At 40.7% G+C, this 25,333-nt stretch overlaps 1 protein-coding gene across 1 annotated transcript in view; it reads left to right on the top strand.

Annotated features, from left to right (window-relative positions):
* The window catches only part of pdia5 (protein disulfide isomerase family A, member 5), a 109,002-nt gene that overhangs the window by 12,193 nt on the left and 71,476 nt on the right, over positions 1–25,333 (top strand). Inside the window, 2 exon segments of the mRNA XM_051958999.1 lie at positions 12,193–12,319; positions 16,515–16,602. Coding sequence (XP_051814959.1) covers positions 12,193–12,319; positions 16,515–16,602 — 215 coding nt within the window.

The raw sequence follows: 25,333 nt of genomic DNA, 5'->3' as shown, positions 1-25,333 counted from the left end.
AAGAGTTTTATGTGGAACATATAAAGGACTCTGAGCTGCAACTTTTCAACAACCTTGAAAGAGTAAATTAGTAAATATTCTTTCGTGACAATTTTTTTGTCAAATGGGATGTTTTGAAAATATATAAATGTGGGACAGAGAATCTAGAATTTACATTTTTACATTATTTTACTGCACACAAAATCGTTATCTGTCAGGCTCAAAGTTACAAATCTTCTTGTCTCCATACAAAACGAAAAAAATTCCAAATGATGAAACTGCTTGTGAGCTGTGCTAGCGAGATAGCCAGACAAGTGTTTTGATTAATACTTCTGTTATCGGATAAAAATGGAGTCATGCTCTCTAGTCGTGTCATCGCTGACTGACATTTATCATTTGAAGTTTATTGCATGATCCTGGAAACTCCAAAAAGGAGGGCAACACCAATGTTTAACAGATATTCCCAAGGCCATGAAAATACATCAGAATCTCAATGCAGCTGTTTTTTTATTATTTAACTTTTGTAACTATCACCGTTCATATCATTGGAATGCGCCCTGAATCACAATGCTCCGCTGCTCATGTTTTCTGCGCATGTACTTCATCAGTAATAAAACTCCAGCTTAAATTGTCAGCAGTGCAATGATACTGCTTCTGAAAGGGCCTGTAACTTAGGATGCTTTGTGGGGGAAAATGTCAGCACAGTCTAGTTATTTCTATTATTGTACATCTGTCACGGGGAGATGACACACACTTCAGCTGGTGGAAGACACATTTTATCACAGCTATCTGCACTGTTGGATTGATGACGGCATCGGTGTCTCTATCTGCTGCCTCAGCTGCAGAAGAAGGTACCAGTCTAATTATTTCATGCTACTAGAAGAATTTCGACAGGTGTCTGTTTTCGCATTCATGTAACAAAGCAATTTTAAGGTGTGTTCGCACTTGGCAGGTTTGATTCAATTAAACCAAACTCGGGTCCAAATTCTGTTCGATTTCATGTGAGTAAGTCTGAAAGCGCCCATCTACTAAGCCTTGAGGCACACAAACTTAATCTTTTAAACAAACTGTAGTGTGATTTGAATAAAATATGAATCACAAAGAAAAGCATCTAAACAAACCAAAAACAAGACCAAATATTCAGGCTTATGTGGCTCTTGTCATCATAGGAGCTGTGTCAAACAGCGCATCTCTGTTTGTGTTTGCAATGGAGCAATACTTGACTGTATTTTGACTCAATACATTTTGCAAGTTCTTTGTGAGTCAAAAAAAAAAACCTATACTTTTTTTAAAAACAAAATAAGTTACAAATGTGTGAAACTCTGGCAGCACAGGTGCTAGAAATAATAGATCAAAAGGTGCAATACTATAATGTTCCAAAACTGTAAAAACAGCACAATAATGGCAAATATCTGTAAAATAATTTTATTCTTGGCTGATTTAAATTTAGTAAAACACTTGATGGTCACATGTTGTAAAAGAATATATTGTTTCTAAGAACAGAGATTCTTGTTATGTAGTGATTTTTTTTTAGTTTATAACTTTTTTGAAATCAAGTAAATTTATATTTTTTTCTTAGTTGTAATTTAATGAAATCTGTAAAGTAACAGTAAAGTAGTTTAAAACTGTTACAACACTCCTTTTTTCCAGTGTAGGGCAGAGAAGGTTTGCAGAAGAGGAACGATGGCTGTGGGAGGGAGTGTGGCGATGAAGCAGGTCTCTGAGGTATGGGAGGGCTTAGTTATGGAGGGCTTTGTGGGTCAGCAGAAGGACTTTGAACTGGATGCGTTGTGGGATAGGAAGCCAATGGAGGTTTTGGAGGACAGGAGTGATGTGTTCACAGGTTGGGGAGTGGGTGAGGAGGCGAGCAGCAGAGATATACTGAAGTTTATTGGAGTTTTGAAGAATAACCATAAAGAATGATGATGCAGTAATTCGGGATGTGATGAATGCATTGTTGAGGGTTTCAGCAGCAAGGAAGGAGAGTGACTTGTGGAGGTGTGCAATGTTCTGGAGGCGGTCCTGGTGATCTAGTTGTGGTTATGTGATGTGTTGTTGGAAGGTGAGGTTGCTGTCAAGAATGATTCCCAGATTATGGATGTGAGGTGATGGGGACAGAGTGGGGTTGTTGATGGTCAGGGTGAAACTGTCAGTATGCCAATGATTATTATGTCTGATTTGTCACAGTTTAGCTGTAGTTATTTTGCATCCATGTTTTTATTTCACTGAGGCAATTGGTAAAGGTGGGGCAGGTTGATGGGGTGATGGATTTGGTTGAAATGTAAATCTGTATGTCGTCGGCATAGCAGTGGCAATGGAGACCATGTTTGCGGATGATATTGCCAAGATGGATCATATAGGATGAACAGGAGAGAATGAACAAGCACTGAACCCTGGCGTATGCCTTGCAGCAGAGGAGCAATGGGGGAGGAGCAGTTATTGATGCTGATGAATTGCTGCAGTGTGGGACCTTTGCGCTCGTCCGCTCGTCCGTAGCGACCTGAAACTCGGCCGAACGACTCGTCATTACGATATCTACATTCTTGCTCGTCCGCCCGGACAACCGCCGCTCAGAAAGACATATTAAACTAGAAAAGCACTCGGAGAGTGCAGACCTCCGCCAGGCCATCACTCAATTGTACAGATGACCAATCGGAGTTTGTTTGTCTGTCTGTTTGTCTGTTAACAGCATAACCCAAAACGTAATGGACGGATTTAATTTAGTTTTAACAGTTTGTGCACAAAGCATAACATGCATGTACAGTGTAACAGCACAGTGTTTTGACGCACGCACATAACGGTAGCGTTGCGCGCGCGTGTGACGGTACCGTACGCGTCGCCGCCGCTTCGTTTCGTCGGTCCTGACTTGCTAGGGCAGCCCGAACCGGCCGCGCAGAATTCGGCCGTCGCCCGGGATCTTTGTGCACAAAGCATAACATTCATGTACAGTGCAACAGCACAGTGTTTTGACGGCGCCGTCGCCGCACGCACGTAACGATAGCGTTGCGCGCGCACGTAACGGTACCATACGCGTCGCCGCCGCTTCGTTCCGTCGGTCCCGACTCGCTCGGGCAGGCTGAACCGGCCGCGCCTCGAATCGATCCGGCGACCTCTGTCTGTACAATTGAGAGATGGCCTGGCGGCCATCCCTGCAATTGTCCTTCGACCTTCAAAAAATCCTGGATCCAGTCGGTGATCCGGATCACCTCCAAAATCTAATCGATTGTTACTTTTGCTCTTCCGGACATCCTGTAAAAATTTGGTGAAAATCCGTCCATGACTTTATGAGTTATGCTGTTAACAGACAAACAGACACACACACACACACACACACACACACACACACACACACACACACACACACACACACACACACACGTTTGTTTTTCTATACCGGTGGGGACTTACCATTGACTCCCATTCATATCTAACTCCTAACCCTAACCCTAACCTTAACCATCACCAAATCAATGCCTAACCCTAAACAAACGTTTTTGCACTTTTACATTTTTTATTAACAACAATATGGCCAAGAAAACGGTGTTGCCACCCGTGGGGACCTCATTTTAGGTCCCCACCGTAAGACAAGTCCCCACCTTTATAGCAAATAGTCAGGTCAAAGTCCCCACCGGTATAGCAGAAACAAGTACACACACACATACACACACACACACACACACACACACACACACACACACACACACACACACACACACACACACACACACACACACACACACAAACTCCGGTGATTACATAACCTCCTCTCAATTGTCCTTCGACCTTCAAAAAATTCCTGGATCCAGACGGTGATTCAGATCACCTCCAAAATCTAATCGATTCTTACTCTTGCTCTTCCGGACATTCTGTAAAAATTTGGTGAAAATCCGTCCATGACTTCTTAAGTTATGCTGTTAACAGACAAACAGATACGCACACACACGCACACACACGCACACACACACACACACACACACACACACACAGACAAACGGCATGGCGGAGGTATGCGCTCTCCGAGTGCTTTTCTAGTTCTTATTGTTCGATGTTTGGAGGTTCGATTCCCACGTCTCCACACAGGTCTCAGTTTGGATCACACAGGTTATTAGGGCAGACGCTTGGGTTTTGTTATCAAGGAATATTCTCAGGGATGATGTGGTCTTAGGACTTTTTTGGTATGACATTTTTGTGATATTTTTGTACTAACTAAGAGACTTTGTGCTAACTTGTCTGTCATATTTGTTCTTGTTGGTCAGAGAGACTATTTAATGATAATATGAAGATATTAGTATTGGATATGAAGATATATAGACTTGGTATGATGATGATGATATTATAATATCTCATATTTGCTTATCAGAGATAAGTTTATTTCAATGTTAGATAGATGATACTAGTAATAATGTACATCGTTGTTATGTTAAAAATTATCTCAGGATGATGATCTCAGGATGATGATCTCAGGATGATGATCTCAGTGCTACTGGAGGACTTGATGCTACATTTAAATTTTCAATGTTATTTCTGTAGAGTTGCCATATTAAAAGTGATCATAATGATCTCAGGATGATGATCTAAGTCTTACTGGAGTGTAGTATTAAAGTTACACAAGATATAATTAAAGATTTTTAAAAAAGTGACTTTTTAATCAATTTTATTTTTTGCTTCAACTAAAAAAAAAAAACGCCGCAAATTATGGATGACCAGAAATTTGTACGGACTACCAAAAATTTGGATTTGGCAGGAGTTGGTCGTCCGTAATTTGCTGTACGGACGACCAAGGATTTTGACGAAAGTCCCACACTGTTGTTTTCTGGTTGAAAGATACAACCTGAGCCAGGAGAGAGCGGAACCGGTGATGTGGAGGGGTGATTCCGGGTGGGAGAGGAGGATGGAGTGGCTGATGGTATCGAAGGCTATATTAGTTTTACAGTGTTTGTCATAGGTGAGCTGGTGTGCTCCAGGTGCATCCAAATTCACAAACTTTCTTATCGGCTTTGATGCTCTCAAAGTATTTATTGAGTTGTAGCGCGTGCCAAATCAAACTTAGCCTTTCCAGAAATACCAGCTGCTTAAATTTCCGTCTTCTACTTGTATTTCTTAGCTTTAACAGGTCAGAAATAGACAGTAGGGTGTTACAATGCACGGCGGTTTTGAACCCAAAAAGCAGGCACAACAGGCAGGATAAGTAAACAGGGATTTAATAATAATTCAAACATAAACTCTCCACATGGGAGGCATGGGAATAAACAGAACGGGGATAAAACTAGAACTAAGGGCGACGGCACAGCGGCCGTGGTGGGGGTTTAACTAAACTAAATGAGGAGAGGTGACTCACGTAGTCCAGGGGGTCGGGAGACAAGGCGGGGACGGAGCTGATGGAAGCCGGTGGTGGAGTTGCGGCAGGGACAGCGGGATAGGGAGAACCAGAGCAGACGTCCAGAGCGGAGGGGCAACGGAGCAGATGGGGGATTCCAGGCAGACGGGCCGACGGGGCAGATGAGGAATTCCAGGCAGACGAGGCAACGGGGCAGATGAGGGATTCCAGGCAGACGAGGCAACGAGGCTGATGAGGAATACCAGGCAGACGAGGTGACGGGGCAGATGAGGGACTCCAGGCCGACGAGGCAACGGAGCAGATGTGGGATTCCAGGCAGACGAGGCGACGGGGCAGATGAGGGATTCCAGGCAGACGAGGCAATGAGGCTGATGAGGAATACCAGGCAGACGAGGTGACGGGGCAGATGAGGGACTCCAGGCAGACGAGGCAACGGAGCAGATGTGGGATTCCAGGCAGACGAGGCGACGGGGCAGATGAGGAATTCCAGGCAGACGAGGCAACGGGGCAGATGAGGGATACCAGGCAGACGAGGCGACGGGGCAGATGAGGGACTCCAGGCAGACGAGGCGATGGAGCAGATGTGGGATTCCAGGCAGAGGTGGAGCTGAGCAGGTTGGTTTGGTCGTTACCGGGGAACCGCGAGCAATGACCCAGCACGGTGTAGTGGGAGAGCCAGGCTTTATTTGATGGTGATTGCAGATTCCAAGCAGCTGCGCTCCGTCACAGCCGCTCGCAATCAGCCGGAGCGCAGAGCAGGAGAGGGAGGGGCCATGACATAGGGCTGGCCCGAATAGCGGTTTCTGGTCTCCGGATATTCGGGCCCTATTAAAGACGAATATCCGAATATTTGTTCCACCCGGTAAAGTCCGACGGGGGGTGGGGGCGGAGACGGCCCGAATATTTGGATCCATTCAACTGGTCTCCCGGAACAAAGGAGACCCGCCTGAGTATTTGGATCCATTCGCAAATTTTGCGCACTGCCTTCGTTTTGTCTGTTAAACTGAAGAATTCCCAAACAGCAGAAGTCTTCGACATCTTGTCTTGCGTTTATGCAACGAAGTGAAGCGTGACGTCAGAGTCGACAGCCACACAGCCATTTGGGTATTGGTAACAAACACGAATGGATGAGCCGAAGTGGGCCGAAGGCAAAGGGATGAGACGAGCTCCAAATAGTCCTATTTTTGTGTGGGGGGAGGAGGGGGTGATCACCTAGACCTACACCTACTGTATATGTCATAGACATATATGTGTGTGTGTGTGTGTGTGTGTGTGTGTGTGTGTGTGTGTGTGTGTGTGTGTGTGTGTCGGGGAGCGAATATTCGGATACCAAAATTAATATCCAGATACCGCCGTAGCAAACGAATATTCGGATATTCGAGTCCAGCCCTATTAGACAGAAAAGAGTTTTTAGTGTTTAAGTTTTTTAGTGTTTAACCCTTTAAGCTTCAGTCAATTCCAGCCGTTTTCAGTAGAAAAAATTGCTAATATTCTATTTTTAATAAAAAAAAAATGACGAAAAATACAGGGAATATTGGACGCACATCGCGAGGTGCATTTCCTTGAAAACGACCGATTCGTGGATTTTATACCGACTTCAGGACATGTTTTGGACAAAATAGTTTACTGGCTTGTGTTGTCTGGATGTAAAAGGTTGGATTATGGCCGTTTTTTGTGGAATCTTTTTTTCTGTGTGTGATAATGAACCCGGAAATGTGAGTCGCGCTGTGTGCGTTGAAGCCGTGTATAGAGAACGGATGGATGAATATTTGTTTTTGTCGGACAAATGTGTTTTTCTCACCCGCTGTGGTAATCACATCTGAAAGTGGTTTATACCGGTGGATTCATGAGAATCTAAGCTTTCCATCGGCGTATAGTGTTTGTATAATCGGGTTTGCAGCCGTCGGACATTCTTGAAATTCCTATGCAAATTAGTAGGTGTACCACCGGCGGTACACCTACTACGCACTGAAGCGTAAAGGGTTAAATCAATGGTTAGAGAGGGAATTTAAAAATGCCAGTGTGAATTCAAAGCACACCAAAACTATAATGCATCATTTCTGCTTTGGTCTGGACCCAAAAAACTGAACTGAACTCTGAGAGACCTTTATAGTGGACTTAGACTGTTTATCTCTCCATAGCTAGAATTTGTACAAAAGCAGCATTTGCAAGCAGATTTTTGTCAATGTTCAATAATCCCCAGATGAAAATACCTTAAATATCTGAGCTGGCTTGGACTAACATTTACTAATCGCTTAGTTGCCTGCAACATCCACATTAGCAAATGTCCCTTGGAAATCTGTCACAGCAATATCTTAAAGTTTGAAAGGCATCTACAGTATGTAAAGTTAGTAACTTTCTTCACAGAAAGCGGCAGCTGCATGCATGTTGGACTATCAGAAGTTATAATGGATTGTAAAGGTGAGCCAGAGTTCAATCAGAGACTGTCAGAACATCCATAAAGCCTTTTTAAACCACCCCCATTTCCGCTGGTTGAAGCACATAGTATTCACTAAATTAGAGGGGGAAATAAGTATTCCCTGGAACCTACTGAACCCTTTCCAGCTGTATAATCCACTGACAAGTGGATTATACAGCTAGAGTGGTTTGAAACACTTTTTTATTTTTTTTGCCGTGACTCTTGATCATCATTTGGTTCCTTTCTAACTCAAATGTGAATTAGAAGGCTGTACACTTGTCAGAGCCACTTTTCCAGCCAGCAGGAGGTCAGTAATTGTTAAAAGAAAGAACTCAGAAAAACTGACTGTCCTTAAATGATATTTGTAGTCCAGAATAAGGATATGTAATTGTACCATCTTTTATGTAAGGCATGGCACCAATGTAACTTGTTTTGATTTATATTGTAATTTATGTTTTAACTCAATTATGCATCTTATTACTTTTCATTATTGTACCAAGAAGAAAGAAAACTGCAGTAACCGTTTCATTATTCAGGGAGAAAGTCAGTGTTTAAGAAAGAATCCTGTTTAGTTTGCATAATTTTAATCCTTCTGGGCCTGTGCTTGTGCTAGCCATTCGCCACTCCACCATAGGCGAAGCCTTCCTCAGGATGGTAAAGCCATTTTTAGCATGTTTACCCACGGTGGCGAAGCTAATTTTGCCTAATAAATGTGAAAAAAGGGTTAACTTACAACTTTTTCGTAATTTGCCGAGCGATAATCGAAGAAAATAACAAACCGCGTCTCCTTTGAAGAGCGCTACCGAGTACAACCGGAACGACCCGAATGCTTCCGATCATTAATAGATGCACACTGTCACGTGTCTCGTCTCAGCCAATCAGAAAAAAGGATTCGGACTACAGCTCTCGCTCTCTGCACCTGGCTTACTCCATTTCCACCAACACTCCTCCCCCTTTGCTACACACACACACACATATACACACACACACACACACACGTGCACATACACTTCCCTCATCCCCAATCCCCCGGTCCTTGTGCATCCCAACTTGTTAACCCATGCTTTTTTTTCTTGCTGTATTATTGCTATTCAGGCCTTCAGCTGCTATTTGGCTGGCAATTAATTGGTCATTTCATTATTTTTGAATCTGTCCATTACTTTCTCAATTGAGTGATTAATTATTTGTTCTATAAACTGTCAGAAAAGGGTGAAAAATATATTCTATCAGTATTTCCCAAAGCCCAAGATGATGCCTTCAACTGTCTTGTCTTTTGTCAACAACTTCGCGCGCCGCAGTACAGATACTGAAAAAGTGTGGCTAAATGTGGCTGAACAAAATTCTAGCACTTTAGCCACAGTGGCTAGAGACAAATTTTCTCTAGTGCAAGCACAGTGGGTGTCCATCAAGCATCACATTTCCTGCCTCACTTGGACAACTAAGACAACCTGCCACCTTTTCTTACGTCGCCCTAATTTTTGCCTCGACCTTTTCACTCTCATAACCACTGAATGGCCACATTGACAGATTAGTGTCACCTAGCCAGCCTCTAATTAGCCCACCCATGTGTCTCCTATGGGCCTCAAACAAATACCGACAGAGCTTGTATTTATTGCATCAACCTAATCAGACTCATGCACAGGTGACAAAACACCAGCACCCCGACTCAGCACAAACAGTACTTATCAAGAATGACAATATGCCTCACATATAATATACATAACTGTGCAGTGTCTCAGTCTTTTGACTTGTCTGTGTTAATATTAAAATTTACCAGTGTGCAAAGTGCAACGTCTCCCAATCCGGATCAGTCTCACCTCAGATGAACATCAAGTCGGGAATTAGAATTAGAATATGAGTCTGACAGGTGCTTGTTTTCATTCCAGGTGATATCACTCATCAGGCTGGATCCATTGAGCGAGCAGACAATGTTTGGTGTCTAATTTAGTTCTCTGTAGGCAGAAATGAAGAGCTTTTTAATGAATGGTGATGGCACAGAGAGAATTAAAATTCATGGAAATAGCTTTATATGGCTGGAGTGTAATCAGTCTTGTTTTTGTTTTGTTTTTTTACCCCCCTTTTGTCGCCTTTGATTAAAGTGCAAGCCTCTCAATGTGGGCTTTGTTTGCCATATTAGGCATTTCACAGTATTAGCTGAACAACTCATGTTTACAGAGTCGAAGGGGACGTTTGGAGTAATGGTGCAGATGTTGCTGTCTTTGAAAACACTTAAAGTACAGGTTGATAATTGAAGTTTCAGCTTGTCTTGTTTGTACCATGAAGAATCTGCAATTACATCAGTGCAGCACTGAAGAACGCATATACAAGTTCAGTCAGAGGAATACACTTAGTAAATATTAAAGCAATCCATTCAGATTTTTATATTTCTTGTGTACTAGTAGAAGTTAACTCACCCTGCGGTTTCTGTAAATACATATAAATAACAATCTAGCCATAAATATTTGTTGGAATAACATCACCTGAATGAAATTGACATAATATTGGTTTCAGTCTGGAACTGAGTCTTCAAAGTATAATTTAAAGATGGCATTCAATAGCAGCTTCTGATACTTGACCTTTTTCTGCACTATTCGGTGGTAAATGGTAAATGGTCTGTATTTACATAGCGCTTTACTATACCTGCAAGGTACCCAAAGCGCTTTACATGATACATCACATTCACCCATTCACACACACATTCACACACTGATGGCGGAAGCTGCCATGCAAGGCGCTAACCACGACCCCATCAGGAGCAATTCGGGGTTAGGTGTCTTGCTCAGGGACACCTCGAACACGACGGGGCGAGGATCGAACCGGCAACCCTTCGGTTGCAAGACGGCCACTCTACCCACTGAGCCATGCCGCCCCAGTGTGGAAACTACACCATGACTTTCAGTGGAGCTCACTTTATTAATTTTATTGTGGCTAGACACAACAGATACAAGATTTATAAAGCATTTATTTGATCTTTTTAAATAATTATTCCTATAAATAAGGATATGAATAATAATCAATTTATTACATTCAGCACCACAGAAGGTTTGGCTTCTTCGGTCAAGAAAGTTAGTTTTTTTTCTGACCTTTGAGTTAAAATGAGTGAAGTTGAAGACATTTCACTTCCATGCTTCGATAGTGAAGAGCAACATGCGTGCCGGTATCTTTATTATAAAGTGAATCAGTAATGAATCACCCTCATCTCTGAATCATACGTCAATAATCGCTTAAATTTGTGCATGGTCCATGATGGAGTGAAGATACAGAAAAGACGAAGTGCATATCGTAAATGGCATACTGCCAATATTTTAGAGACAACACTTCACAAATCATTTTTTCAATTCAATTTTATTTATATAGCGTCAATTACAGTCAAATTGTCTCAAGACGCTTTACAGAACCCATATGCCTGACCCCCAGAGCAAGCCCAATGGCAAGGAAAACACCCTTTTTACAGGGAAAAAACCTCGAGCAGAACCCGGCTCTAAATAGGGGGGACCCATCTGCCTGCTGGCCGGGCGGGTTGAGAGGGACAGAGGAGGGCAAGGGGGAGAGATGGGAGGAGAGGGAGGGGTGGGAAAGCAAGGAAAGTACAACACACATTTGGATACATGTATGACAGGATATGTGACACAAAGTATAAGCTAACATTGAAAACTGACTCATAGTTTACTCTTATGATGTATGGCTCTCACATTAAATATACTGCATATATAGCTAGCAGTAAAATTCAAACAGTATGTAGATTAGCATAACAAGTATAGTGAGGGCAATGCAGAGTTGACTGGTGGAAAAGGGGAGCTGGAAGCGGAGGGCTGTAGGAAGGTCAGCAGCAGCATCCCACAGTGGACATGGTGGGGACTGGACCAGTTGGTGGAACATCGACCGCAGATCTAAAGCATCCAGCTCTGGGACCAGGGACACTCGGAGAAATAACACGGGGAAACAGAGTGAATGTAATGCAATAACGGTATACATATTAAATGTAAAGGTAGATAGAGAAGGGCTCAGTGCGTCAAGAGAAGTCCCCCAGCAGCCTATAGGCCTATAGCAGCATGATTAGGGGCAGAACGAAGGGACGTCCAAGAGGGAGTCAGCTGTGGAAATGAAGACACAGGCCGAACCCCTCCGGGTCACCCAGTCAACCCTAACTATAAGATTTGTCAAAAAGGAACGTTTTAAGCCTGGTCTTAAAAATAGAGAGGGTGTCTGCCTCCCGAACCCAAACTGGGAGCAGGTTCCACAGGAGAGGCGCCTGATAACTGAAGGCTCTGCCTCCCATTCTACTTTTAGAAATTCTAGGAACAGCAAGTAAGCCTGCAGTTTGAGAGTGAAGAGTTCTACCTGGATAATATGGTACTATCAGATCTTTAAGATATGATGGAGATTGGTTATTAAGAGCTTTATATGTCAAAGGGGGAAGCCTTGGTAATAACTGTATGTGTTTTTGTTTCACCAGTTGTGGCTTCTGTCGGTTCTGGAGGCAGTGAAGGTATCTCCTCTCATAGAGAAAGTCAGTGACCACAAAGACTTCAAGAAGCTGCTCAGGACGAGAACCAATGTTCTGGTGCTTTACACCAAAACAGGTCAGTGAAAACACTCTGAATGCATATTTATTGGATGATGTTGTAGATTTTACCACAACATATGCTTGGTTGAAGGGTATGATATTTAAAAACGAACATTTGTTTCGTTGTTTAGGGACATTTGCTGTTGGAAGTGTTACATTCTGCTACGACAGCATCAATTTCTGAATGAACATTCATTGTTTGTCACAGCAGGAGGCAGGGACAGCAGTCCAGTCTGACAATCATAGTAATTCTTCAGAGATAATGCTGGTATTATCTCAATAACTCTCAAACAGCTTGTCATTTTAGAGGTCGTTGTGGAGTGATGGAAACCCAAATAACATTATTGTTATAATGTCACTGATTTATCATAGGCATACAATATGTCAGCCAATATGGCCAATTACTAGAAAAATGCCACCTTTACCAATAGACATAAAGGTTAATTCATAGTTTAATCATCACTGTTGTACTATTTTCGTAAGAGTAAAGTGCTGCTGTGACAATATGCTTATACAAGGGCATGATTATGGACAATTTCAATCACTTAAGTCAGAAATTCCCATTTTCAAATGGCTCAGTAAATAGCAGTCAGCACTAAAATATTTAATTGTGAATGACAGCACAATTGCAGTCAGAGCTGAACTTGCAATTTGATTTCTTACACCGTTCTGAAGAACTTCAGTTCAGTATTCACTGTACAATAGATTTAGTACATAATGGACAATTATGACATGAAATTGCACCAAAAGTGCTGCAAAATGTGCATGGTGTGGCCATTAAGTAACATGACTGGGCTTCTGTTAATCAAACCACAGTGTGCATGCCTTAACCATGTAGTATACACTGATCGATGTGCGAGCATAAGCAAACCCTAAAAGTTTCAATCTGCTCCAATTAAATAAACTAGAGCTAGTCTCATTACTTAAAAACCACCGCTCGTTTATTCCCTAAATTGCAGTTTTTGCAGTTTCCTAATTACATTGTTTCAAATTTAGATTTGAAATTGATAAGCTGCTCAGCGCTAATTGTAGCTAAGTTCTTTTTTAAAGCTGCAATCTTTAAACCACATTTTTTTAGCCGCTATCTATTTATCTTGATTTAGAGATTTATAGAATACAGATTTAAGATGCCATTTCCCTCAATTGTGTGTGAATAAGTACAGTACATGAACAAATATACAGGAAACCAAAATTATGGACACATTCCAGGGTTTCCTCTACATGTAATTGATTGTGGTGCACCGCCACAGCAAAATAAAAGCCGCCACACCTTCAGAATAATGTTTTTTTTTTACCTTGTTTTTATGTTGTTTTATGTTTATATTATTGACGATTACTGTATTAAATGTGATTTCGGCACAAAACGCGGTGTTTATCGTGAAATGTGAGGCTACGCTGCAAATACCCTACCCTTATTTTGAAAAACCAACACCGGAACACCGGAGACACTGCCTGGCACTGCCTGTCTAACTGCTGTGCGCGAAATGCGAAGAGAGTAGAGACAACAGTCCGACATGGAGGGAGAGAAAAGGGTGAAAGAAAGGTACCTAAACTAGATTGTATTTGATACAGTTTTTTTCAAAACGGTGAAAACGAAATATAGATGGATTAGGCTACAGAAAAAAATCCTGAGTCGTGATAAATGTGTTATTCATTGTTTAATACAGGATATGCATTATCATTATTTCAGAGAGATTCTTATTTTTATTTTATTTTTGTACCATTGACACTTGTTAAAGAGAGATTAATCTAGGCCTAATAAAGCATGTCGAGTCTTTGGTTATACAGTAGAGAGATAATATTTTGTTGTCGATTATTTTTTAACTGTAAAATTAAATTTCCTGTTGATAGAGGAAACCCGTTACGTTTCAGATAGACGTTTTGAACAGCACGACATAACGTTAGCTTAGGTCATGCCCAGGTAATTTCCTGCCATGACTCTTTTCTGGTCACATTTTCAGATGAGTATATTAAACTATTTTCTCAAGAAGAGAAAGGTTCCAGAGGAAGAGACTCAGGTAACCTTACAAGCTCAATGTTCTTGAGACTTTTGTCGTGATGTATTTCCCTCAAGTCAATAGAAATGATAATGAGGAGACAGAAGGGCACAGTTGTACTGGCAGATTGACGCCTCTTCTAGATGCTGCTTTAATTTGTTGTTGTGTTCGTTGTTACTGCAAGATAGTCTTTTCAGTTATTATTTTCAATTAATGTACTGGAAACCTGATAATAAATAATGTATTTAGAAAAACGTTCAGTTTGAAATAGTCATATTTTCACATTTCAAAATTTGTCGTCCCCCCCCCCCCCCCCCCCCCCCCCTCCCCCGTCTTCCACTCGGGCAGACCTCCCCCACAGTTTAAAAAAATCCTGGAGGAAACCCTGCATTCTCATGACTAATGTTAGTTTGCCATGAGCATGTGCTTATAAAATGCATGTAAAGTTAATCGTTGCTTTGATTACTGGAAATTGTACAATTTTGAGGAACTAAATGTTTGATTGTCCTCTGTTAGAACAAAGTGCCAATATGCAGTGCTTAAATCAGATAAAATCCATAACAGAACATTCTGCCACTGTATCTGAAAATGTATTTAGAATTAATGTTTTGTGCAGCTTTAGCCTACAGCATGCTCTCAAGGCATGATCGCAGTGGGCTGTCTCAGTAAATAACTTGGAAATACTTATCTTATAGAATTAGAGAGTAGCTGTTAAGTGGACAGTAAAATAGTCAAACATTGTTATACACTGCGACTCGTGTTTCCTTCCACCTAGTTTAAAACCCCTAATGCATCCCAGTACATTTTCATTCCACTTTCATTTGCATATATCGGTGAAGGAGAGGAATATACTCTGCAGTCTCACAGAAGGAGCTGCTTTATATTACTAATGTATCCATTCAGAAAACCCTTACAGGAGGTTAGAAGCTGCGCAGGACTATCAGAGCCACACAGCCACAGATTTGTTCCATGATTCATGACCCATATCTTTCACATTACCTCGCTGGATATCGAGCTGTGGCTCCGATTGATCACCGACTGTAGCTTCACACAGGTCTTCGTTCTTTAAGGACACCAAAGGTTGCTCTAATGCAGGTTTTCTGCCAAGCTGGTTTGATGTCGTCCTCTCCAACCAATTATCTGACTACCTCTATAGCTGCTTAACTTTCGTTCTCCCTCTCAAGTAAACACAGTCTGTTCCTTACTCATCGCCAGCCTCTGAAGCCCTGCAGTCAATCACATCCCTATTAAGTTTTCTCCTGGTTATTGTCCATCAGACCGTAACGATGAACAAACCAGTCAGTGTCTGGTTACCTCCTGCTTCATACAAGGTAATAAACTGATACTGAACTGCCAGATGTTTATGTTGCCAACCCTGTATGAGGCAGGACCCTGGGGAGTCATGGCAGTACCCCTACATCTAAATATAGACTTGGCCTGAAGCATTGAGAGGAATTGTTGTCTTTACGCAGTGAATAAAACACGTAGTTTCGGAAGGCATATAACAATGATGTACGATGTTACACAAGGACTGGAATATTACAAATTGTTTACTTTACTCAAAGGAATCTGCTTTGGTTGCCATATCTGATGAAAATCAGTGATGTTACAATGAGTATTGCTGTAGCTGGTACATAGTAGATGGCACTAATTTCTCTTTCCTGACACACTAACAGCTCAGCTATATTTTGTCTCTGACACAGGAGGTTGTGAAAGTCACCAGTGGTCATGAACTCGTGATATCGTCCTTGAATGAGCTCACACATGATGTCTTTATAACAGCTCTGAATATGGTAGTTAGCAGTGTACAGCAGGTGGAAACTGTAGTTTCTCCAAACGTACCTGCTGTGCTTCCCCGTTTTCAGAGGAATTGGTGTGCTTCAGCAGTCGCAGAGTCTTTGTGTCACCGTATAATCCCCCCATCTCCTGCTTAGTCACACCATTGTAAGGTGTTGAAAGCTGATGTAACTTAAGCACCCCCTCTGAAGCCAACCTCTGAGAGGTATTAGAAAACGCTCTTCCATCACCCCTCTGACCCAAACTCAGTGATCTCTTTCTTCGTTATTTGGTTCTTCGGTAAGACACTGAGCTCCACTGTAACTCAATTCCTGCTCACTGTGTTTGTCATGACAGTGTCTTCAGTGTCTGGGTTGTCCTGAGCGATGGGGGCGGTTTTGGTAACAAGGCTAACCGTGCTTTATTCTCGGTTTGCAGCTACATCAGGGGACTCCCACCTGAAACTGCTGTCTGATGTTGCCCAGACAGTAAAGGGCCAAGGGACTATTGCCTGGGTCAACTGTGGGTAAGTAATGGGATGATTTTAAAAAAATGATACATATTCTGAGACTTCTTCACCCTCCATCATTCCAAGACTCCCTGCCTTTTTTGACATTATGGCCTCTTTTGTCCAAGGAATTCTCTGACAGCAGTTACAAAGGCAGAGCAATTTACTCCTCCCAAGAATGTCTCTGTTGCCATCAATCTGCACAATTTATGGCTTTTCCACTGGGGTGTAAATGGACTTGTACCACTGGTTCTATTGTACGGCCACAATCTGACAGGAGGCCACTCACTTAGTAGAGCTATTTGAAGCTCTGAGTCTAATGTGTTACATCTCTTTATGCCATTTTTATTCTCCTTTTTAGTTTTAGGGTTTTTAGTTGAAAGGTCTTTCTGAAATGGGTAAATGATAATGTAATGATAGAAACTGATTCAGTGGTGAAGCAGCTAAAGGATGAAAGATCATATTTTAGAATTTCTGAATTTTTGAGGTTTGTCTTTTTTTTTACCTAGATTTATTCACTTCCAAGAAACTAGTTTTTTGAGTCATGCTTTGCAAAACCTTTTCTCCTGCTCTGAGTTGGCTCAGACCGTCATGTACACCAGTGTGTGATGAGCCATTGTGAGAATAAATAATTCAAATTAGTAGTCATTTAATCTATTAGTCAATTCCATTTCTTCATTTAACATATGAGACATTTCTCTTGTTCAACCATCTGACCCTCAAGCTGTTTCTGGCCATTTTTTTTTGTTCCTGTCTCATTTGTATTTGCTGTTGGCTTGTTTTTCACTGCATTATAAAGTCCTGCACATCTATGGAAACAAAACAACCATAGCTAGAAGGAGAGGGAAATCAAAAAAGTCTTCTGTGCAGTATAACGAAGTTATAATGTGTATATAAAATTTATAATTTAAGAAAAAACGAAAGTTTATTTTCCTTAACTGTTCATTTTACAAAAAAAAAAAATCTAACAACCTGGTGACAGCTGAATCTCGAATGACTTAATAGTTCTGCTGAGGAGCGCAGAATTTTGGGATTTTAACATAATCTTGTTATTGCACATTGTTTATTCTTGGCAAATTTTTAAATGTAGCTTATAGATAAGAGTGGTTTTAATGGAATAATACAATTTTAACCCTCGTGTTCTCCTTGGGTCATTTTGACCTCAAATAAAATCTTTTGCCATTGTATATTTTTATGTAAACAAGGTCTATTTGTTCCTAAATTGCCACAAATTTTTGGAAAATTTGTTGCAGTGAGTTGGACTGAAGTCAGACTAAAGGTGTAACACAGATTTGATTTACAACTGTATGCTTTATACTATATGCTTTAACCCTTTAAGCTTCAGTGTACCGCCGGCGGTACACCTACTAATTTGCATAGGAATTTCAAGAATGTCCGACGGGTGCAAACGCGATTATACAAACACTATACACCGATGGAAAGCTTAGATTCTCATGAATCCGCCGGTATAAACCACTTTCAGATGCGATTACCACAGCGGGTGAGAAAAACACATTTGTCCGACAAAAACAAATATTCATCCATCCGTTCTCTATACACGGCTTCAAAGCACACAGCGCGACTCACATTTCCGGGTTTATTATTACACACAAAAAAAAAGATTCCACAAAAAACGGCCATAATCCAACCTTTTACATCAGATGACACAAGCCAGTAAACTATTTTGTCCAAAACATGTCCTGAAGTCGGTATAAAATCCCCGAATCGGTCGTTTTCAAGGAAATGCACCTCCCGATGCGCGTCCAATATTCCCCGTATTTTTCGTAATTTTTTTATTTAAAAATAGAATATTAGCGATTTTTTGTACTGAAAACGGCTGGAATTGACTGAAGCTTAAAGGGTTAAAGAACGGTCAAAGCAGGCGGTGTCATTTAAACCCCAGAGGACAAGGTTTTGGCGTTCATAGGTTTAGTTATCTAAAGACAGAAATTGGACCAGTTTCCAGTGGAAATTTAATGTCAGTTTAGGTGTGAGACGAAAAAGTACCATAGATGAGAAATCATTCAAGTTACTTTTTTCAAGGATAAATGCCACACATTCTGTAGGTACAGCTTCTAAATTCTAAAAATAGTTTCATCTCTGTGTTTGAAGTGACAATAACCACAATCAGCAACCACATGTAAACCTCCGACACCTTAAGTGAATACCATTGATTGTTTCCTTGCAGTGACACATGTCAAGGGTGAGATATTTTAGACAGCAAATCAACAGTCAGTTCTTGAAGTTAATGTGTTAAAAGCAAGAAAATTGGCAAGTAGCACATTGGCAATGGCACATGTGCAATCACAGAGGTCTTGTGGAGTCCATGTCTCGACAGGTCATAGCTGTTTGGCATAGCCGTTCAGAAAGTATTCAGTGTCCTCTATTACAATTCTAAAATTGAAATATCTAATTCCTGTAAGTAATCAGAGTGCTAACTCTGACTTTTGTTTTGCAGAAATCTATTTGACAGCAATTATAGCTTTGTGCAGTTTTTCATTCTTCCTGGCAGATCTGTAGCTCAAGCTTTCATCAGATTGGATAAGAAGTGTCTGTGAACTCCCATTTCTCTCCACCGATGTTCTATGAGGTGTAAGTCTGGGGTTTGGCTGGACTGCTCAAGGACCATCAAGAGAATTTTCTGGAAGTCGCTCCAGTGTTGTCTTGGTTGCGGGCGACTTGAGAGTTGTAAAATACTCATGTTGCGTACAGAGTTTTTTCATGAACCTCTTTGTATTTGGCTGCATTTTTCACTCATTTCTGACTGTTCTCTGACTGAGACTGGGATGGCAGAACCAGAACATGAGTAATGCCTGTTGTTTTTGGGGTTTCGATGTTTTGACTCAACAATAGCTTGATCAAATCAAGACATCCATCCATCCATCCTTTAGCTATACCCACTTGATCGTGCTGAGTTCTGGGGCAGGTTACATCCTGGACAGGCACCAATCCGTCGCTATCACAAAAGAGCTACCACAAACAGACAGGCAACCATGGACACTTAGACTCATGCTTATGGCCAATTTATATAACCAATTAGCCATCCATGCATGTCTTTGAACTGTGGTAGGAAGCTGGAGCACCCATGCAGGCACCGGGAGGCTGAATTTTCTCGCAATGAAAGTTCTAACCACTGCCTACCAAGCCTCTCAAGTAATAACCAACATATATTCAGCAAAATATAACTATAAATATAATTTAACTCTAAGACCTAACTGTGGCCTTAGTCATACAGAATGTTTTTGTTCTCATTCTTCACTCACACTTTTCCCTGAAAAGCAGACTTTCTAATTCCTGCCCACACTGTGGAAGAACTAAATGCTACATTCTAGATAACAACAGGAGTGTTTTCTCCAAGCACAACTTACTTCTCTCCCCAGTGTTCTTACTTTGACATGTTCCCCTTGCCCTTCTGGTGTTCAGATCCTCTCTTTTTTTTTATACCTGTCAACCCATCAACTGCATGAACTGTTTTCCTCAACAGAGAGGAAAGACTGTATCATAAAACAGGAAACAATGAGGAAGAGAGTAAGTCCCCTTTGATACCTAGTGCACATTTCAGCATTCACAATCTTTCTCAAGCTTGTCCAGGATTGAAAACCGTGTGGATTGAAAGGAAAAGATACCAAATTCACAACAGTTTGAATGAATTATCAGAAATATTTGACATCCATGTTTCTCTACAAGGACGCTCCATGATGCATGTCCTTTTTCAGTGTTTACTTTTTGACTCACTTACTGTTTTTTTGTCTGTGAGACTATGGTATTATCTGTCTTTTCCTTCTCCAACAACTCTCAGCATTCTAGAGAGTGTGCTAATACGAGGCAGAGATTTATACTGGGCCAGAGTCCCGCCAGGGGAGCTAGAGCAAGCAGGGTTCATCACTACAGGACACACGGATCTGGTGCCAGGCTCTGTAGTGAAACATTGTGCTATTTGGCATATTTCTCCATCGTCTCAAATGGACCGGGTCCAAATTGAAGCTCCAGCTGAGAGCTCATGGTGGACAGAGGGAGAGAGAGAGTTGAGTGAATATCACAGCGTGAGAATGGTCATCTCTGCCAAGGAAGAGAGCCACCAGGACCAGAATGACACACTTTGAACAGATGACAGGGACCTGAGTGTTGGCCAACTGGGATCTACTAGTGGGATGCATGATCTCATACAGGAAGGGACAACAGGACTGGGCTGCCCCTCCTTCGTTCCTCTGGAAATGTAAAAGAGAGAGAACATAGTAAGACATATGGTCTTGTGTGGGGCAGAAGGAATAGTGGAGCACAAACAAGCACAGCACAGATTAGGATTTGTGTTTTAGAGGAGTCATAATTAAGTGGCATGCAGGGCTTCATCCTCTTTGCATGATGAATCCATCATTAATCCATTACACACTGGTTCTGTTGACTTTGGCCTCATGCAAAGTTTTGGCTCTTCCTTGTTTCTGTCAGTCTTAAGTCTTAAAGGTGTAACTTGCATAGCCACCTTGTTGCATCAGGTATTTTGAGTTGGACATGTTGAACCAAATAATTTAGCATATTATTTTTCAGTATGCCAAAGTAAAAAAGGTAACATAATATTATATAACATATAAAATAATATGTTATATTATTATTATATATATTATTATTATTATATATGCATATGTCAGTGATGTCAATGATTGTTCTGTTTCCATTTATTCTTTCATTTTTTCCATATTTCAGCTCACCCATAACCAAAAACTATTTGTTCTGCTTTTATCTTTAATAGTTAATTGAGGTATTGTAATCCAAACATTGCACAAAATTTTAATGTGCAAAAAAAACATTTTGATAATTGGTCGATGGGTAATTAATGTGACTGTTATCTGTTAAAGTACTTGACATATCGATCAAAAATTCACTGGTCTAAATTTCAATATCTCTAGTTTATCATTAAAAAGTTTAATGCAAATTAGAGATGGTCAAGCTCCTGATGATTTTAGTTAAAATTTCCCAATTATACATATTTTGGTTACATGTACAATGGAGTTATATGAAACCTGTCTAAATCTGTGGCTGCTTTTTGGCAGTTACAGTTTCCCTGAACTACCCTTATAAGTGCAGTGTTATCATGACTGATAACAGCAGCCAGAGCTACAGAAATAGGACCCAAGTTCTGTTAGGTGAAGCTGTCATTCACATAGCAGTTTGTATTCATGTGGTCAACCACAAAATCCTCTTCAGTCAAATCATAATGTTCGTTTACTCAGTCAAACAGCATGTGAGTTTCAATGCTGACAAACGTGATGCTGCATAAATCCAAAGCATTCAAGTCTAGATAAAACATGGACCATCTCACCACACCAACCATAGACTTCCTTCTCACTACAATGTTAAACCGCTGACGCACTGATTGACATTATCCTAGGGATGAATAAATGCAAAACATTGATGCTCATCCAGTGGACAAATTCTCTGATGAACTGCCATTCGCTGTCTTTGTTCTCTCTGTATGAAACATTAGCTAGTGAGTCATTCTTTAGTAACTTCTCCAGGCTTGCATTTTTTTTTCCAGCCGTTGACAGACACTGTAATTCAGAAACATAATAGCATGCTGCCTTTTTTTCTTCTCTGAGTCATTATTACTTTGAATGTTGACCAAATGAGTAATAAGATGAAAGCCCCTGTTCATTGTTCCCTTGGCACATACCCAGATGTGTAGCCTATACACAGTCTTCCAAAAAGTGCCATTTTAACAATACCCGATGTTATATTATTCCTACAGTTCAGCTCAGTTTTCAACTCTTTAAAAATACGCCGTGTATTAGCAGAGTTTGAAAAAATTAATTGAATGTTTATCTATGTCTAGAAATAAGTAAATGTTGCGACATTCTTTTGTTGTTACTACACAACCTCAGTGTTCTTTTGTTGGCAGCAGTGTGTGGTTAGAGAACATACAAGTAAATCCAATGCCACAAAAAGAAACCAAAGTTCATAAAGCAGGAGACTGAATGTTTTCAAGGTCAGCACATTGTATTTCAAAAGAAAAAAAACAAGTGTTTTCATTAAACTGTGTACAGCTATGTGCACAAGTACACTGAGGTAAAGTGTTTGTGCAAGCTCTCAATGGATAAAATGCCACATAATACTCTTGTGATTCATCTGAAGCCAGTCCAGGTATTTTAGTTTTTCATAATGGATTAGTATTGGTTGTCCAGTGGGGATTTTGTATTAATTTGCTCCGGGAACTTCATCTTCTCTAAAACAGTTCCATTGCACACATTTTAAAGCATTGCAATCATCAGTATAAAGTCTGTCTCCTGTTATTGAAGAAAACTCTATATACTCATTTTTGTGTGTCAGAGTTACATATTTAGAAGTTTTTTTTCCAGGAAAATATTCCCCTCTTGTCTTAAAATGGCTTATATGTAATCCTGCAGCTACACTAAACCTGTACTGAGCCCAATCCCTATATCAGCGCTGACAACAGCAAATTTTAATTGATTTATTTCCACAGGAAGCTTTGCCTGATTCACTGATATTTGTGATCATTTGACGCAGCCTGCAAAATATGGCTGATTCATCTACCCCTGGAATAAAGGAGCTTTGTCTTAGTGTATTCCCGAGATTAAACATTTGTGCACTACCTAGAGGTCATTAAGCCTCAGAAAGAACTTCATCTTGATGCCCTCTTACTTGCTAAACTCCCGCAATGCTCTTTGCTTGTCAACACATAAGTTGTTTGCTCTGGTCGCTCCACTATTAAACATTATGAGGCTCCAGATGGTGGCGCAACCAGGTACTACAGCCTATGTACAATACAAGACACAAAAGATTGAATAACTTGGATTGGATATAAAGTAAAAGAAAAGCTTGATCAGGGCATCCCTAGCCACAGTGCATCTTTTAGTAACTTTCATTTCACATTGTTGTGTTTTCAGTTCCCAACACAGCACTATGAAACAAACTTTTTGACCATTTTTATGTAATAAGTTGACATAGATTACAGTAGACTCTTTAAACTTAAAAAGCCACCATCTGCTGGTACTGGCAAATAAATGCAGATAGGGTGATTATGACTTTGAAGTGGAAGCCCTGTTTGATACAAAGCAGTCATATTCTGTATAGCATGTAGTTTAACAAAATATGGACACTTTAGGACGTGTTTTTGCACCTCTGACAGGTTGTTTTCATGTCCGATGCAGCCACTGTCTTTGATTATCATGAAAGTGTTGAGTTGCAGCATCTATCCCCATTACACTGTTGCTTTCTCAAGAATGTATGTATCTATGAATTTCTCTCCTCTCTCATCCCCTACGTCACCATTACTAGCAGCAGCCTGAACACACCAGCTCCCCTACGACTCAAACAACTAATATACGTAATGCAATGGCAAGTTGTAATATTATGTTCGAACCACACACCTATTCTAAGCAACAATAATGATACGAAAGTTCTAGCCTGCAAGTTGACAGGATTGGGTCTTTTGGTTTGTTACATATGAAACCCAAAAAACCTGACTCAAAGTTTTTAAGACTGTCATTAGTACACTGCAATATCAGGTTGGTTCATTTAAGGTGTTGAATGTGTATTTTCTCATGATATATCTTCCAGCATATAAAAAAAAACACCATATGGTTATGTTAACAAGGCATAAAAAATAGATTTTGACAGATGGGGCTCTTCAAATTAACAACCTGTGGCATGACATGAGAAAACCAAGCAGAGCTGTGATTGGTTAAAATAAAAATGTTTTTCATATATGGTTTTGAGTATGTATGAACTGCATTTGCATTATTTTAACACACTCTTTAAAAACGACCTCTGCATTGTTACCTCTATACTGTTATTAAGTTGTGAGTATGTGAGGTTGACTCTCTTTGCGTAAACATTTTATTAAAACATTGTAATACATCCCACAACAAAAATATCTTGGGTAGATTTCAATCTACATGAATGATCGTCCCTTCTCTACTTTTTCCAGGTTTGGGATTTCTTTGACGTGACATAGATTTTAGGACCCCTTTTGAGAGGCTTTGTGGTCACATTACTGCCTTTCAGCATTTGTCACTTGTGGCAATTTTTCAAAAAGTTGAAAGCAGCAGACTGGTTTTGAATCAGGTGACTGCCTGTCATCTCCAAATACGTGTCGAGGTCACATCTGCTCCTGGTGTGCCCTGAGTGGTACCATCTGCCACCATGAGTCAGCCGAACGTGGGATTAAGCACACAATCATCACCTGAAATACTGCTGAGCAACACATACACAGACACACACAGATTTATCTTATTATATTGAAAAACTACACTCAACATAGACTGCATTGAGCTTGTTGTGGGTCTGGCAGATAATTGAATTCCACCTCTTTGAATTGGCGTACATCGGACCTTCTCCCAGCAAATACTTTCATCCATCTCTCTCTCAATTAATACATATTTTCCGTGCTTTTTATTAGAAGAGGAAGAGCACTCCATGCCTACTGATAGCGTTCCATTGTAGCAAGTGTGAAATATGTGTAGGTGGCTAGATGCATATTTATTTCCTTTCCAACTAGTCTTATTTCAATTACAGAAACAAGACTCACAACAGAAAATCTGTTTGCTGACGCATTGCACAATATGAACATTCTTTCCACACTGCAGATCTATGTGTTTGTGTATGCACACCTATAAAAGACAAACTAATAATGGAGCGAGGAGCCTCGCTTATACAACACCATATATTAGATAAGATTGATCTGAAGGCAATGCCGACATGTCTTCATGCAGAATCTTCTGTTCACCTTCTCCTA

The sequence above is a fragment of the Acanthochromis polyacanthus genome, chromosome 14, assembly GCF_021347895.1.
Source record: "Acanthochromis polyacanthus isolate Apoly-LR-REF ecotype Palm Island chromosome 14, KAUST_Apoly_ChrSc, whole genome shotgun sequence".
Classification (NCBI taxonomy): Eukaryota; Metazoa; Chordata; class Actinopteri; family Pomacentridae; genus Acanthochromis; species Acanthochromis polyacanthus.
Note: the sequence above shows the minus strand (reverse complement) of the source record. Positions and strands in the feature narration are given on the sequence as shown.